The 13,838-nt window shown below is 58.2% G+C and overlaps 6 protein-coding genes across 6 annotated transcripts; 4 read left to right on the forward strand and 2 right to left on the reverse strand.

The window, feature by feature from the left end:
- Positions 1-395: 395 nt before the first annotated feature.
- Positions 396-1,597, forward strand: SCHCODRAFT_02485606 (eukaryotic type KH-domain (KH-domain type I); the record flags this gene model as incomplete). The annotated part of the gene is made up of 4 exons (XM_050342844.1): positions 396-683; positions 737-946; positions 1,002-1,496; positions 1,547-1,597. The coding sequence occupies 4 exons, from the start codon at positions 396-398 to the stop codon at positions 1,595-1,597; spliced, it is 1,044 nt and encodes a 347-aa protein (XP_050202766.1).
- An 849-nt stretch (positions 1,598-2,446) lies between these two features.
- Positions 2,447-4,525, reverse strand: chk1 (CHK1 protein kinase). The gene is made up of 12 exons (XM_050344161.1): positions 4,485-4,525; positions 4,394-4,436; positions 4,093-4,346; positions 3,944-4,008; positions 3,703-3,885; positions 3,561-3,642; positions 3,401-3,508; positions 3,263-3,344; positions 3,102-3,209; positions 2,982-3,051; positions 2,582-2,856; positions 2,447-2,521 (listed from the first exon to the last, which is right to left on the reverse strand). Exons 1-12 carry the CDS (start codon positions 4,510-4,512, stop codon positions 2,515-2,517), a joined length of 1,305 nt encoding a protein of 434 aa, XP_050202767.1. The 5' UTR covers positions 4,513-4,525; the 3' UTR covers positions 2,447-2,514.
- A 113-nt stretch (positions 4,526-4,638) lies between these two features.
- SCHCODRAFT_02605403 (ribosome biogenesis protein BRX1) lies at positions 4,639-6,258 on the forward strand. The gene is made up of 6 exons (XM_003036064.2): positions 4,639-4,893; positions 4,945-5,234; positions 5,286-5,387; positions 5,445-5,580; positions 5,663-6,075; positions 6,139-6,258. The coding sequence occupies exons 1-5, from the start codon at positions 4,680-4,682 to the stop codon at positions 5,815-5,817; spliced, it is 897 nt and encodes a 298-aa protein (XP_003036110.2). The 5' UTR covers positions 4,639-4,679; the 3' UTR covers positions 5,818-6,075; positions 6,139-6,258.
- On the reverse strand, positions 5,865-7,522 carry SCHCODRAFT_02524219 (Aldo/keto reductase). Its single transcript, XM_003035261.2, has 6 exons — positions 7,428-7,522; positions 7,050-7,379; positions 6,904-6,985; positions 6,798-6,833; positions 6,140-6,754; positions 5,865-6,076 (listed from the first exon to the last, which is right to left on the reverse strand). Exons 2-6 carry the CDS (start codon positions 7,265-7,267, stop codon positions 5,984-5,986), a joined length of 1,044 nt encoding a protein of 347 aa, XP_003035307.1. The 5' UTR covers positions 7,268-7,379; positions 7,428-7,522; the 3' UTR covers positions 5,865-5,983.
- Positions 7,523-7,973: 451 nt separating this feature from the next.
- Positions 7,974-10,986, forward strand: SCHCODRAFT_02605412 (FAD/NAD(P)-binding domain-containing protein). Its single transcript, XM_003036063.2, has 7 exons — positions 7,974-8,686; positions 8,739-8,764; positions 8,815-8,907; positions 8,966-9,872; positions 9,924-10,074; positions 10,130-10,449; positions 10,498-10,986. The coding sequence occupies exons 1-7, from the start codon at positions 8,335-8,337 to the stop codon at positions 10,599-10,601; spliced, it is 1,953 nt and encodes a 650-aa protein (XP_003036109.1). The 5' UTR covers positions 7,974-8,334; the 3' UTR covers positions 10,602-10,986.
- Positions 10,987-11,218: 232 nt separating this feature from the next.
- On the forward strand, positions 11,219-13,613 carry SCHCODRAFT_02605416 (uncharacterized protein). Its single transcript, XM_003036062.2, has 4 exons — positions 11,219-11,450; positions 11,506-11,759; positions 11,813-12,320; positions 12,374-13,613. The coding sequence occupies exons 1-4, from the start codon at positions 11,383-11,385 to the stop codon at positions 13,251-13,253; spliced, it is 1,710 nt and encodes a 569-aa protein (XP_003036108.1). The 5' UTR covers positions 11,219-11,382; the 3' UTR covers positions 13,254-13,613.
- The last annotated feature ends 225 nt before the right edge of the window (positions 13,614-13,838 follow it).

Genomic DNA, 13,838 nt, shown 5'->3' on the forward strand with positions numbered 1-13,838 from the left:
GGCCGCGAGTACACCTTGAAGCTGACGGTCGTGTCGAGGTGCGTGTGTTGTCTGCTGCCCCTTCCCCCTCCAGCCGCCCCTCACCTCCGCCTCGCTCTCCCATCCCAGAAACACGCCTGAGCACCTCCTCCCGCATCCCGCAAGTCCCAACTCCAAATCCAAGTCTACTCGCCCGCAACGCGCTGCTCGCACACATACGCCCGGAGCCCGCCCTTCCTTGCCCTCCCCCGTCTGAGCCCTTTTTGACGCGCGCGATCATGGCAGAACCCGAGGTGAACCGCAAGCGCTCCCGCTCGCCCTCCGAGAGCAGCGATCTCCAGAAGACGCACAAGCGCCCGAACACGGGCCCCAAGCCGGATGACCCCGACGCGGCCAGCTCGAGCAGCCAGCATGTCATGTCGCCCAACGCGGACAGCGACTCGAAGACCTCTCCTGGCGCCGTCGTTTCCGCGCCGCCTCAAAAGCCCGAGGCCGCCGCGGCTGCGGCTGCTGCCCCGTCGCCCATGATCCATATGCGCTGCCTCATTGTCACGCAGGATGCGTCGATCATCATTGGGCGCGCAGGCGCGCACGTCAACGAAATTCGCGAGAAGAGCGGCGCGCGAGTCGTCGTGTCGGAGAGCATACCTGGCAACCCCGAGCGCATTCTCAATGTAAGCGGCCCGCTTGACGCGGTATCCAAGGTGTGTGGCGAAGTCTTCTTCAACTGTATGCATCCTCATTCATTCATTTCCAGGCATTCGGCCTCATCGTTCGCAGGATCAACGACGAGCCCTTCGACGTCCCCTCCCTCCCAGGCAGCCGTGCAGTGACGATCAAGTTCATGATTCCCAACTCGCGCATGGGCTCTGTCATTGGGAAAGGAGGCTCGAAGATCAAAGAGATTCAGGACGCCAGCGGCGCTCGCCTCAATGCCAGCGAAGGCATGCTCCCGGGCTCGACAGAGGTGCGTTTCATCGCTCGATTGGTGTTATTCAGCGTCCTGACACGCGGCATCGAAGCGCGTTCTCTCTGTTGCCGGGGTTGCCGACGCCATTCACATTGCCACGTACTACGTCGGCAACATCCTCATCGAGGCGCAAGAGCGCATGCCCTCCACCGCCAACGCGTCCTACCGCCCAGGCAACCCAACCCGGCGACCCATCACGAATGCCCCGTACCCTGGCTCGACCTACGTTCCGGGCGCCGCCTCCTCATTCTACCCTGGTGCCGCGCCCCCTGTTGCTGCCGCTCCTGGTGCACCAGGCGTGCCTCCCGCACAGGTCCAGACCCAACAGATATACATCCCCAACGATTTAGTGGGGTGTATCATTGGCAAGGGTGGAAGTAAGATCAACGAAATTCGCCATATGAGCGCGAGTCAGATCAAGATCATGGAGCCGGGCGCGGTGGCGACGGGCATGCCTGCTGGTGCAGCAGGCAGCGAGGGCGAGCGCTTGGTCGTCATTACTGGGCAGCCCGCCAACATCCAGATGGCGGTCCAGATGCTTTACCACGTAAGTCACCTCCTTGCTCTCGCGCGACCATGGTGTGACCCCTCTCGTAGCGCCTCGAGCAAGAGAAGCAGAAGCAATTGCGGAACCAGTCCGGCATTTGAAGAATCAGTTCGCAGCAGAACATCAGATGCAAGCGCTCTCGAAAGCAAAGCAAAGAATGCAACGCACAGCCAGCCTCCCCCTTCTGCCTTTATCCCGTTTTTTATATTCGTCCACATGCATGTTGTCCCAGGTTGTTCTTGCTATCGTCGTATGTCGTGTACCCTCCCTGCCGTCGTCGTTCGATAAACCGTCCATCTACATCTTCCCTTACCTGCCGAATCCATGACATGCTCCTTTCATGCAATATCCTCGTGCCCTGTACACGGCGCGTTCTCCTGCCTCCCACACGGCGTATTCTCGTGCCCCTTTTCACGAGAGCCTCCGTGTCCCCTTCTCCTTGCCCGAAGCCCTCGCACATCGTATGTATGAGTACCCTCGTAACCCTCGCATCGCATCAAACATCCTCGTTCACCCCTGCTCTCAATCGCACCCCGATCTGACCCTTTTCCCTATCGTCCCACTGACCCTTCTACGTACTGAATCATCAAACGCCTTGTGTCTGGCCCAAAGCCAGGAAGTGAACGAAGCAAATAGTACGTGTACGCCTCCCACGTAGCCGTCGCCATTATGGCTCGGGCTCGTTGTAGTGCGTGCAGGCTTCCTTATGTATCTACTTACATTCCCCCAGGAGTCTAGATAATGTACAACTAGAATATACAAGCTAGAAGTCAAACCAAGAAATCGGATCCATTGCGAGCAACGGAAGCGCGCAAATGCCTCCCTCCTTTCACTCGACCAGATTTCCCTTTCAGGCCGTCGTTCGAACAGCTGTCTTCCATCCATCCCACTGGACCACTCGTCGCCGTTTCGTCCCTCGAGCGATTACTTGCGCAAAACGTGCGGGTTGACGTTGCCGTCCATGATAAGGTGCTTCCACAGCTGGCGCCACGAAATCGGGTTACCCTGAAATTGATTATCAACTTGTATGCGCTGCTCGTATAACTCAAACACAACCACTCACCGTATCCCTCTGCATCACACAGAAGCTGCCCTCCGCGCCGCGGTACACGAACGGCTCGACATCGACCCAGCCCTTGAACACCTGCTTGCGCATGTCGTAGCCGGCGATACGCAGGCGCAACGTCTCGCCTTCTGGGCTCTTGATGTCCGAGCCCCTGTTTTCCGAGATAGGGCCCTTGCACTGGACGTTCGACGCGGCGAGGCACTGCTGGATGAGCGGCATGAGGTGCGCGGGCGGGATGGAGGCGTAGAAGCGGGTGAGGTGGGGCGTGTAGCGCGCGCCGGACTGGGTTTGGGACTGGGTGGGGGTGTTAGTTTGGGTTTGCGAGGTGGGGAGGAAAAGAGGTGAAGGTGAGGCGGCGATGGGTGAGAGGGAGAATGAGAGGGAGGGAGGTCGAGGGAAGGCAAGCAAAGGGTACGCACGAAGAGCATGAGCGATTGCGTGAATTGGGACTGGTGCGAGGCGGAGGGCATGTCGACGTCCATGTCGTCTCTGGGGGTAATGTCAATATAGTGAAAAGGGAACAAGGGAAGGCAGCGTACTGCCTTGAGAAATCCGGCGCCGCGAGGTCCATGTCACCGTTGTCGCGGAGTGACTGCGTGATCTTGTCTGCTAGCATTTGGGGGCCTTGGCTGGCCAATTGACTCGTTCTGTGTGTATGAGTGAGCCGTGGAAAATCAACGCAAGATGGGGCAGCGCGTACCGCCTGCACCAGGGATGTTCCCATGCCTCGTCGAGGGTCATCCGTTCGGCGGGGTCGACTTCGAGGAGGCCGCGGATGAGTGCTAAGGAGGGCGTGATTGTTGAAAGATTGTCGGCGGATAAGGCGAGTGAGACCTACAGAGTGCGCTCTCCCCTAGACGGTTCCATGGATCTTCGTCGAAGATCTCGCCGGTGAGGTACATGGAGAACTCGGGACTTTTCTCTGTTGGCTCGTCCCATGGCGTGTCTGGGGCTCGTTAGTTAGTTCAGGTCAACGCATGAAGAGCATGCGAGCTCACTGCCTACAAGCATAGTGAACAAGATCACGCCGACGCCCCAGGCATCTGTGGGTTCTGCCTGGTATGGTCTCCGGCTATTCAGCTAGAAACTGCGTCAATATCCAACTCCGAAAACGAAATAAAAGACCGCCGTGATCCTCACCTCAGGTGCAACATACGGCAAACTTCCGCATCGCTCTGATAGTGTTCTTGTCTTGCCGCTATCCTTCAGCTTGAACACCGCTGACAGACCAAAGTCGGATATCTTCAGGGTTCCTGCAGCATCCAACAATATGTTCTCCGGCTTGAGATCTCGGTGGCAGACGCCCTCCTGGTGTAGGTATTGCTATGTGGAGGAAAGGGTTCATCAGATAGAAGTTGAGGTACAGGGGAGACGAGCATACCACACCGCAGACCATCTGCTGGAAGTAATAGTGCGCGACTTCATCGCTGACGCCGACGTCGGGGGCTATGAGCATGAACGTAGTCAGTCACGCGTACCAGGCTAGAACCAGCCAGGCTCCTCAAAAGCGTACGACGTCGTCGTACTCACCAATCTTGTCGAAGAGATCGCCACCAGCAGCGAGCTCGAGGAGCATATAGATCCCGGGGATGTAGTGATTGCGATGCTTGAGCTCAACAACAGCGGCGTCTATAAACTCCAAGACGTTCTCGTGCTTGAGCGCCGAGTGCACACGCATCTCCTTATCTATGGTCTTGCGGTCCTTTTCTGTGGTTTTCTCGGTCAAAGTTATGACTTTGCATGCCGCCACTCGGTGCTCGTCGAAGTTGACAGCGCGGAAGACACTGAGTGTGGCGTTAGCAGGCTAAATTGGGTGAATGGGTCAACATACGTTGAGAAGCCGCCTCCGCCTATTTTCTGTACGAGCTGATAGCCTAAGCATCATCAGTAAGACATCCAGGAGTGCAAAGAGTGTGCTGCACCTGCTACGGTGGGGTACTGGGGCGACATGATGGAGACACGCGTGAAGAGACAACAAACGCGACGCGAGCGTGACTCATGCATGTACGGTCTGTCACGTCACGTGGCGGTGACGATTAGGCGCCGGCCCGCCGATCACATTTTTCGTCCCGCCCGCGCGGACGATCGTACACGTCCCCCCGCAATCATTTACCGCCATGTCCTCCGTTCTGAAGGCCCAGAAGGCGAATGCCGCAAAGGCAGACTCGAAGGGGAAGCGCAAGGCCGACGATGCTATGGATGTGGACGAGGCTGCGCCGCCGAGGAAGAGGAACAAGCAGCGGGTATTGATGCTGTCTTCACGCGGTGTTACCCATCGCATGCGCCATCTCATGAATGATCTAGAGACTCTCTTGCCTCATGTGAAGAAGGGTACGTGCTACCAGCATTGGAGGCAGGCTCATACACTCACACTTCTGCAAGACTCGAAACTGGACTCGAAGCAACAGCTACAACTCCTCCCCGAACTCGCTGATCTCAACAACTGCAACAATACCCTCTACTTCGAGGCACGTAGACACGAGGACCTCTACATGTGGGCCGCGAAGACGCCCAATGGTCCCAGCATCAAGATGCATGTCCAAAACATTCACACCATGGACGAGCTCAAGATGACGGGAAACTGCCTCAAGGGTAGCCGCGGCCTCTTGAGCTTTGACAAGGGCTTTGACGATACGGAATGGGGGAGGTTGACGAAGGAGGTGTTCACTCACGTACGTTCTTTCAACTCTGACTCGCCGTACACCGAGCTCACATCCTCGCAGATCTTCGGCGTCCCTCCAGGCGCACGGAAAGCGAAGCCATTCATTGACCATATCCTCACATTCTCCCTTCTCGACAACAAAATCTGGTTCCGTAATTACCAGGTAAGCTAAGCCTGACCCCCTTGGATTGGATTGGCGCCTGCTCACACCTCAATGCAGATCCTTGAGAAGGACCCCTTGCAGCCGAACGGCCCGCCCCAAACCTCCCTCATCGAAATCGGCCCGCGGTTCGTGCTGACGCCGATCCGTATCTTCGAGGGTGCCTTCAGCGGAGCGACGGTCTTCTCTAATCCAGGTGAGCGTGGTTTCGTCTTGCGCTTCCCTGCTATCGTCTCCCACTTCCGTGCAATTGTCCCCTGCTGATACCCATTCGTCAGAATTCGTTTCCCCTGCATCTGTGAGAGCGGCAATCCGTAGAGAAAAGGGCGACAAGTACCGCAACCGCAAGGACGCGGAGGTAGAGCAGGCGCGCCGGAAGGAGTCGCACAAGCGCGGGGAAGACGAGCTGGCGGTTTCCAAGGTGTTTGCTTAGCTGTGTGTACTTTGTGTCGTACCTCGTACATCTTCATGCTTGGTTCCATTGACTCGAAGCTCATGTCATTGATCCCCCTGTCAACTGAGGCTTGTACAGATGGATGCTATATTGCGATGTGGGCATGAGAACTGTTCTTACTACAGTTCGGGACACTGCCATCCACTCAAGCCGCGCCTATTGGCTTCTGAACTGGCCAACGGTCCTCTGCTCCAAAGCTGATATCGGCTAGGAGTCCATTGTTTTTGTCACCGTCGCCCTGAGATCGACGCATCAGTGCATGAAGGCCAAAGCGATTCAAAGACGAAAGACGGGGACTCACGATAGTTGAATGAGGAAACCCAGGGTCGAACTTTTTCGCGTTTTCGATGAGCTTAAGCTGCTGTTCTGTGAGCGAGATCTCCAGTGCGATGAGGTATTCGTTGAAGGCATCGACGTCCAGGCCGCTGACGGTCGGGAAGACATACGCCGTCTTCTGCATGAGGTACGCGAGGGCGACGCTGCGAATGCTCTCGACGTGGAGTTCATCGGCGACCTTCCGCAAGGCCTTGAGCACTTCCGTATCCTCGTCACCGTCCGACTCGTGAAAGTCATTGCGTATTTTGCCATTCGCGAAGACGTTCCACGGCGCGACAGCCATGCCGTACTGCCTGGCCATGGGGATGATGTCGCGCTCGAAGACGCGGTCGAGCACGTTCCACCCGCCCTGGTACATGCAGAACGGGGTCTTGTTCGCCATGCGCGCGTATTCGTTGGCAGCCGACACGACCCACGCCGGCGTGTCCGCGACGGCGAGGTAGAGCACCTTCCCCGCGACGACGAGCGCGTGGAGGTGGTCCATGACTTCGCGGATGCTCGTGCGGTAGTCCCACCAGTGCACGTAGAGGATGTCGATGTAGTGCGTGCGCAGCCTCTTGAGGCTGGAGTCGATGCTGAGCTTTGAGGGATTTGGCGTTGTTGCCGGCGAAGTTGGTGTACACGTTGGCTTGCTGGCCGCTCTTGAGGTTGCCAGTGTACTGAGTGGGGGTCAGCAGAGGACCAGCAGTGTAGCGAGGGAGGAATGGGAATTTCAAGTCACAAACGCACCTTGGTCGAGACGACCATCTCGTCCCGGTTGCCTCGCGCTTCCATCCATTCTCCAACAATTTCCTCCGTGAACTCTGACTGACTATGGGAAGGCAAGGCAGTCAGCGAGGCAGGCGATACGTATGTGCACCGAAGTCTGTACTCACGGGAGGTTCGCCATGTCAACGACGTTGCCGCCTAACTTGTAGAAGGCGTCAAGGGCTTCGAATGCCTTCTTCTGGTTGAGGTGTGGCGAGCTCCCGCCCTCAGGCCTGTCCCTCACGATCATGCCTCCAAGCTGAAGAGGCGAGATGCGCAGGCTGGCATTGGGAGACAGCACGCGGTAGACGCCGAGTGGAGACGGTGGGTTTGTAGGAATACTCATTGAGAAGCGAAGGGGGCGAAGTCGTTTGGAGCCCCGAGCTGCCGTGATAAAGGCCCCAAGACGGTATAGTCGGGCTCATGAGCAGTGTCATCCACGTACAAGGACTAGGATCCTGCGACCTGTTGGAGGAGCGACAACACGAATGGAAAGCGGACATTACAAGGACCGACGTCGCAAAAGCGCGACGGCATGCGAGGTCGCCTCCAATAAAACAAGCTAGCTGTTCATTGCGGCGCTCGGGATGACAGCTCTGCCGCTCAACGCCACCTTATGGCCTAAGCGAGAGCAAGATGCGTCGACAGCGATCGTCAGGAAGCGGGGGTGGTCTGACCTTGAGATGCAACTCTCGTCATACAGCAGGATTCCAGCTGGTTGGCAGTAGTATAGAAGCGTCGAGCTTCTGTGAGAAGTCCTGGCGCATGAAGAGGATCTCGAATCATCAGGGCTACCACGCATTCACTGGCAGCGGCGTCCTCCGACGCTAGTCAGGAGATAGCTTCGAAGGCATGCATCGCAGAGGTGGTCAATTGATGAGTATTTCGGTTGTCAATAGTGAAGTCAAAGAGGCGGGTAAGTATGGTAGTGCGTCCTTCCACCATGCGCATGAGCGTCAGGAATAAGACATGGATGGCCTATTTGAGGGATCTCGGCATTTGCCGAAAGGGGTCTTGGAGAATCCGAATTTCGCACTTGCTCGCAACTTTGACTTGAACCATCATGTACGACACGCTGTCACCGTCAGTCAGCCTAGAGCGCCGCCCTACACAACGTACCTAGAGGAAGCGAAGGAAAATCTCGTTGCTGAGAGCTTTTACGACGTCGGCCATCGCAATATCCGTTTTGGCGGAGACTAGCTGTACTGGCTCGAGGAATTCTTTCGGTTGCCCATTGACAGTCTCGAGACGAATAGCTCAAAGATGCTTTGCGCAGCGCGAACACCCCTTGATTGTCCCAGGGCTTAAGCCGTCCAGGGCAACGGTTGTACCTGTATATAAACCGAGTTTTGAAGGGGTGTCATACCCCGCTCCCCGCACTTGCTCAACACAGCCCACTCCAGTACCTGCACCATGAACGGTTTTGTCGACGCCAACCTAGGTCTCGAGGACTACCTCAAGGTCCCCGAGCCGTCTCAGCCTTCCTTCCACTACCGCACGGGCAAGATCCCCATCCTGCCCTCGTCCATCGCGCCGAAGGACGCCACGAACCAGTGGGGCTACCCGCGTCCCAGCGCGCAGTCGCCGACGCCCGCGCACGCTACTGCGAAGCACTACTTCGTCGACGACACCACCTGGGCGAACATCGTTGACCATGGCGAGTTTGACGATATCGTGGTCGGGAGCGGCTTCTGTGCGCTGGCGTACGTCGATGCGGCGCTCAAGTTGGACAGCAACCGCAAGATTCTCATTCTGGAACGCGGAGGTAACGTGATGTGGACGGGTGTCTCTGGATCATGCTCACGAGGTACTCGTAGGTTTCTGGCTGCCCGAGCACTTCCAGGTGCGTTTTGTTATACCGGTTCGCTCGCTCGCGTACCGACTTCGAGTCAGAACATGCCCTTGCCCTTCAAGCTCATGCTTGGAGGGCCCTCGGAGACATTCCCTTGGCAGCTCACCTCTAAGACCGTCGAGAGCCCGGCGAAGGTAAGAAGTCGCCAGTTTCCTGCCCATGTTACTTAGTAACCTTGTTTTCCTATGTCAGTTTATGCATGGTTCTTGCCCTTTCTTCGGCGGTCGCAGCATGTTTTGGTCTGCCTGGTGCCCGCGTCCCCTCCGGGAGGACAAGGGGATCGACCTCATGCGCGAGTTCCCTAAGTCTCTAAAGGACACGGCCTCCGCCCCCGGCTTCTGGGAGCGCTGCGAGGACCTCCTCCACGTCAAGCGCGCGAACGAGATTTCCGACCCTTGCTTCGGCCAAGACCTCCAGGCCGAGATCCAGCGCCGCCTCGACGCGAACCTCGCGCACATCCCCTCCGCGTCCATGACGAACCACGCGCCGCTAGCCGTGGGCCGCAAGACCGCGGTCAAAGACGCCATCGCGTTCGACAAGTTCTCCACGCCGGGCCCGCTGCTCAAGATCTACGAGCGCCAGCGGCGGCTCGCGAAGGAGGGGAAGGGGCACCCGCTGATGATCGCGACGGACACGGTCGTCGAGCGCTTCGAGCTGGACCCGGAGGATCACAACAACCGACCCGTCGTGCTGCACACCTCGCGCGGCGCACTGTGCTTTCCGAAGCGCGCGACGAACATCATTTTGGCGGCGGGCGCGTTCCCGACGACGACCATTCTAATGAACTCGATTGGTGACCGTCTTAAGGGACGCGCGGGCTCGCGCGTCGGCGGGCACTTCATCTCGCATATCACTGCGCGGTTCCCTGTCGGCTTGCTCGGGAGGAAGGTCGCTCTGCAGGATCATCTGGAGATCGCTGCGTCGTACCTCGCGGGCACGGACAAGAAGACCGGGCTGCAGTACCATATTCAGATCACCGCCATCCATTCGCCAAGTCCCGATGGCGAGGACGCGGAGGATGCAGCGCGTCTGTGCCCTGACTATGCGGCGGCAGCGACGGCGGCGCAGCTTACTGGGTCGGAAGGACATATTATTCTGGGTACGCACCTTCGCTCTTCCTGTCCCATACTCGTCTAACCGCACCTGGTAGTATGCGCCACGCTGGGCGAACTGGACGAGAAGAACGCGGAGTCGTGGATGAAGCACAACCCCCTGCACCCCGACGTAACGACGAATGTGCGCTTGCAGGTTCTCCCCAACGACAATACCAACTCGATCACTGAGGTAATGGAGGACGCAACGTGAGTAGCCTGCCTGTTGCCCTTCCGCGCCCCCGTTGACCCTCGCGCGCAATAGGTACAAGGCGATTTCCATCATGGCCGGTGGACACGATGGCCAGATCGAGTACTGGCACGATGCGAAGGAAGAAAAGGTGTCGATCAACCACCAGCACGACCGGAGGTACATCCTCGCTGGCGCGGGCTGGAAGCAGGAGCGTCCGCCCGCGGAGATGGTTCGCGTCCCCGGTCTGGTGCACGAGACGTCGACGCTCTACATGAGCGACGACCTCGAGAACGACCCGCACGCGTCGGTCGACAGCCAATACCGCCCGCGTCAGTGCACGAAGGTGTATGTTACCGGCGGCGCCATCTTCCCGACGTCGGGCTCTTGGAATCGTGAGTGGTTCGGTTCGATGTAAGGACGCTTCACTGACTCTTCTCCAGCGACTTTGACGATGTGCGGCTTTGCGCAAGACCTGGCGGACAAGCTCTACGAGGAGAAGTGGGGGGCTTCTCAGCCAGGACCCGCTTTACCGGCTTCTGTGTGATAAGCCTGGCCGTGCTAGGGGTCAGTGTATGTTCAGTGTAGTGTACTTGTATGCATAGTTTTTGTAGTCTTGAGACCTATTTGGTGACAAGGGCCAGTCAGACTCGGAATCATCGCCGCGTAAGCGGTATCACTGAGCGGCCAAACTCGGCGCGTAGCCTGGGACTCAGAGGCGCGGACGCCGGAATAGTCGGAGCACCTAGTCAGTCCACTAACATCAGCCCTCGGATGCTCTGCCAGGTTGTGCCTTGCCCTATACTCCTTGCATTTGTACGTCCCGGTTCGAGCGGGTGGTCGAACTTTACGCGATCGAGCCGACTGCCAAATCGACGGAGAGGCCACGAGCCTCGCACGGCCAGGCGCTGATTTGCATGCTGCTTGCCCCGTTGCAGAGGACAATAGCGACGGAGGCAGGCACGCGGCGGAGGACAATAGACGAATTTGGCGATGTCGTCCAAAAAAGGCAAGGCGGGGACAATGGGCGCTGCTGATGTGATCTTCATACGTCAGACAACAGGCTAAAACAAGCTGGCCTTTTGTTTCCGGATATGACGGGCGGCGGTCAGATGGCGTGTACCGCCACGCCCTTTTGTTCGCGTGGGCCCTCTACATAATAAACCCCGGCGCGAACCGGGCTTCTCCCGCACCGTCACTCCCCCTCCCCCCTTCCTAATCCAGCCCCCCTTTATACTCGTGTACTTATATCAATCGCCGCTCAATCAGATCTGCTTGTATAGCCTGCCTCCTCTCTCTCCCCATCCTCCCCATCCTCACTGCCCACCATGGTGGCCAACGTCGAGATCATCCCGCATTCAGAGACGATCCACATGTATGGACCGCCCGACACAAAGTGCGTATCCTCGTCGTTGCACGCGTTCTGGTCGCTGATCTCTTTGTGGCGACAGCTCTGCCTACACCGTGTCTGGCGTCGTCCGCATAACACCTACCTCCTCTTCGTACTTCTTCGAGCGCCATCAGCCTCGACAGATCACGCTTCAGTCCCTCGTCGTCACCTTCGAGGGTCAGTCCGAGACCCTCACGCCAACACACGGCTATCGCTCTGTCCGCCTCTGCACGACCTCACGCCAACTTGTCCCAAATGAACCCATACACCTAACAAATGATGAGCACGATAGCTCTGATGGCTCCGATAGCCCATGTACGTCCGCACTCCTTCTCACGCCCGCACTACCGCTCATCACAGCCTTTCAGGTTCCTATGATTTCGTCTTCAACATCCCCGTCGCCGGCTGGCTTCCCGAGTCCACGTACTTGCGCAGAGGCTTCGGCACGCGCTACGTCCTACACGCTGCAGCGCAGTTCGGCAACGCCGGACCCTCGAGCTCGTGGACGTCATTGTGCGTGCCGTTCTTCGCACGTACGCGCAGCGCCGCCTGCCTTCGCCAAATCACCATCCGTCGCTTCGGCAAGCACCCGAGTCTCCGGTGTTACGCGAACGAGCAGGCGGCGGCTAGCGAGCGTAGTACTGCAACCTATGTCGTGCCCACGCCGCAGTGCGAGCAGGGCAGCGCCCCCGCAGTACCGGACGACATCATTAAGGCTATCCAGACCCTAGTCTCCGTCCCGGAGTTCGTTGATGTGGAGGAGGAGACGTTGAATGCGACTCTACGCCTGCGCACGAAGGGGCTCGACCGCGAGCAGTGCAAGAGGCTACAGATTCCATCATTCAGCGTTGATGTCGAGCAGTCCGAGACGTTCAGGTGCGGTGCTCGCCAGTCTTAGCCGCGCGGTCCTTGTTGACAGACATCATTAGAGCGCACGCAAGCCATCTTTACGAGGAACGGTTCCCACTGCCGTCGGAAGACATGCAGCCGCCGCAACTGCCTCTGCTTGACGGACACCCTGACGCGGCCGATCTGGGCATGTTCGTCCCTGAGGCGAATGAGGGCGACGTTCTCATGCGCACGTTCTCGCTCTTGCACCCGCACACCCCCAGCGAGCAGCGCCTCGGCGAGAACAACCGCTGCTTCGCCCGCGACGCGGAGCAGTCCTCGCAGACGTGGTACACGCTGCAGGCGTCGATCCCGTACATGCGCGCGCAGGCACACACGCCGGACGACAAGTGGGCGGGGCGCAAGGTGCTCAAGTCAACGGTCACGTCGCCGTTGTTCACCATCGGGCACGCGCTGAAGCTCGCGGTCACGGTCGCGTACGAGCTCGATAGCGGTGAGCAGGCGCGTGCGGTGCTCAAGTTCGACGTGCCGCTTCGCTTCAGCCGCGCGCCGCCGCCTCCGGCAGCCCCGGCAGCGCACGTCGTTCTCGCGTCGTCGACGTCTGCGACTGAGCCGCCTTCGCTCACAGCGTCTGCGCCGTATGCGGCGTCAAGCGCCCTCCCTGCGTACTCCAACCTATACGACGCTTCCGGGAACCAGAAGGTCGACTACTCGGACTACCTGCCGCGCTATGCGCCTGCCGAGACGCCCTCCTCTTCCGAGCTGCCCGACTACGACGGCCCCAACGCCGCCGAGGAAGCCGCAGTCGCAGCCGCCGAGACCGCCATCGCACCACCCAAACCGCTCGTCGACCTCGGCGAGGGTTCCTCGAAAGCGCCGCTTCCGACTGCCGACAAGACGACTTATGACCACCCGAACGACTTCGACGACACGGACGAACATTCGCCGTTGCTCTCATAGGACTCTCAACTATTTATTCCTCTGCTCTTGTCCGATTTCTCGTCTCTTCACTCACGATCTGTTCGAGCTGGTTTCATCGCACTACAACACACTACTGTATTTTTACCCCTCGCCTCTTCTGCTTTTCCGATACCAATCGAGTTCATCCAACTCGAGTTCAACGACAGTTTATATACTATCCTACCCTCACGTCCTGTACTATCCAGCGCGGCCCCGCTTGCGGGTGCCGTGCCCTGTATCCCTTCTTCGTTGACTCGGAATGTACATGACCAGTAGCTAAGCTACCTACTACACCGCTCTTTGTACAGGTATGATTTATGCACGAATTGCCTGCTATGAATGACAATCATGTTTTATTTACCCTGGCCGGATACCGTGAGGATGAGAGTGCCACAAGTCCGAGATCCTGCATGCTCTTGATGAGCGCTGAACCTTGATGGCGGCTCGCTATGATACCCCGCACGGGGCAACCGAAGTTGGACTCAGATTGGTTCCGATGTTCACCATCCATCTAGCTTTGCCTCCGGAAGGACACAAATCCTTCCTCTTGGGGATAGCTCCAAGCATGTTCCGGTAAAGTACGGC

Source organism: Schizophyllum commune (genome assembly GCF_000143185.2).
Source record: "Schizophyllum commune H4-8 unplaced genomic scaffold SCHCOscaffold_1, whole genome shotgun sequence".
Lineage (NCBI taxonomy): Eukaryota > Fungi > Basidiomycota > Agaricomycetes > Agaricales > Schizophyllaceae > Schizophyllum > Schizophyllum commune.

Bases quoted from the DNA above. Each gene is read 5' to 3' on its own strand.
- SCHCODRAFT_02605412 (XM_003036063.2), top strand. From the start codon at position 8,335: ATGAACGGTTTTGTCGACGCCAACCTAGGTCTCGAGGACTACCTCAAG. The intron at 8,687-8,738 runs GTAACGTGATGT...AGGTACTCGTAG, and splicing joins TCTCATTCTGGAACGCGGAG to GTTTCTGGCTGCCCGAGCAC. The intron at 9,873-9,923 runs GTACGCACCTTC...CGCACCTGGTAG, and splicing joins GGAAGGACATATTATTCTGG to TATGCGCCACGCTGGGCGAA.
- chk1 (XM_050344161.1), bottom strand. From the start codon at position 4,512: ATGTCGCCCCAGTACCCCACCGTAGCAG. The intron at 4,009-4,092 runs GTGAGTACGACG...TCATGCTCATAG, and splicing joins CGATCTCTTCGACAAGATTG to CCCCCGACGTCGGCGTCAGC. The intron at 3,509-3,560 runs GTGAGCTCGCAT...AACGAGCCCCAG, and splicing joins GTTCACTATGCTTGTAGGCA to ACACGCCATGGGACGAGCCA.
- SCHCODRAFT_02605416 (XM_003036062.2), top strand. From the start codon at position 11,383: ATGGTGGCCAACGTCGAGATCATCCCGCATTCAGAGACGATCCACATG. The intron at 11,451-11,505 runs GTGCGTATCCTC...TTGTGGCGACAG, and splicing joins TATGGACCGCCCGACACAAA to CTCTGCCTACACCGTGTCTG. The intron at 11,760-11,812 runs GTACGTCCGCAC...ACAGCCTTTCAG, and splicing joins TGATGGCTCCGATAGCCCAT to GTTCCTATGATTTCGTCTTC.
- SCHCODRAFT_02524219 (XM_003035261.2), bottom strand. From the start codon at position 7,267: ATGAGTATTCCTACAAACCCACCGTCTCCACTCGGCGTCTACCGCGTG. The intron at 6,986-7,049 runs GTGAGTACAGAC...GCCTTCCCATAG, and splicing joins GTTGACATGGCGAACCTCCC to TCAGTCAGAGTTCACGGAGG. The intron at 6,834-6,903 runs GTGCGTTTGTGA...ACCCCCACTCAG, and splicing joins AGATGGTCGTCTCGACCAAG to TACACTGGCAACCTCAAGAG.
- SCHCODRAFT_02605403 (XM_003036064.2), top strand. From the start codon at position 4,680: ATGTCCTCCGTTCTGAAGGCCCAGAAGGCGAATGCCGCAAAGGCAGAC. The intron at 5,388-5,444 runs GTAAGCTAAGCC...ACCTCAATGCAG, and splicing joins TCTGGTTCCGTAATTACCAG to ATCCTTGAGAAGGACCCCTT. The intron at 5,581-5,662 runs GTGAGCGTGGTT...CCCATTCGTCAG, and splicing joins GACGGTCTTCTCTAATCCAG to AATTCGTTTCCCCTGCATCT.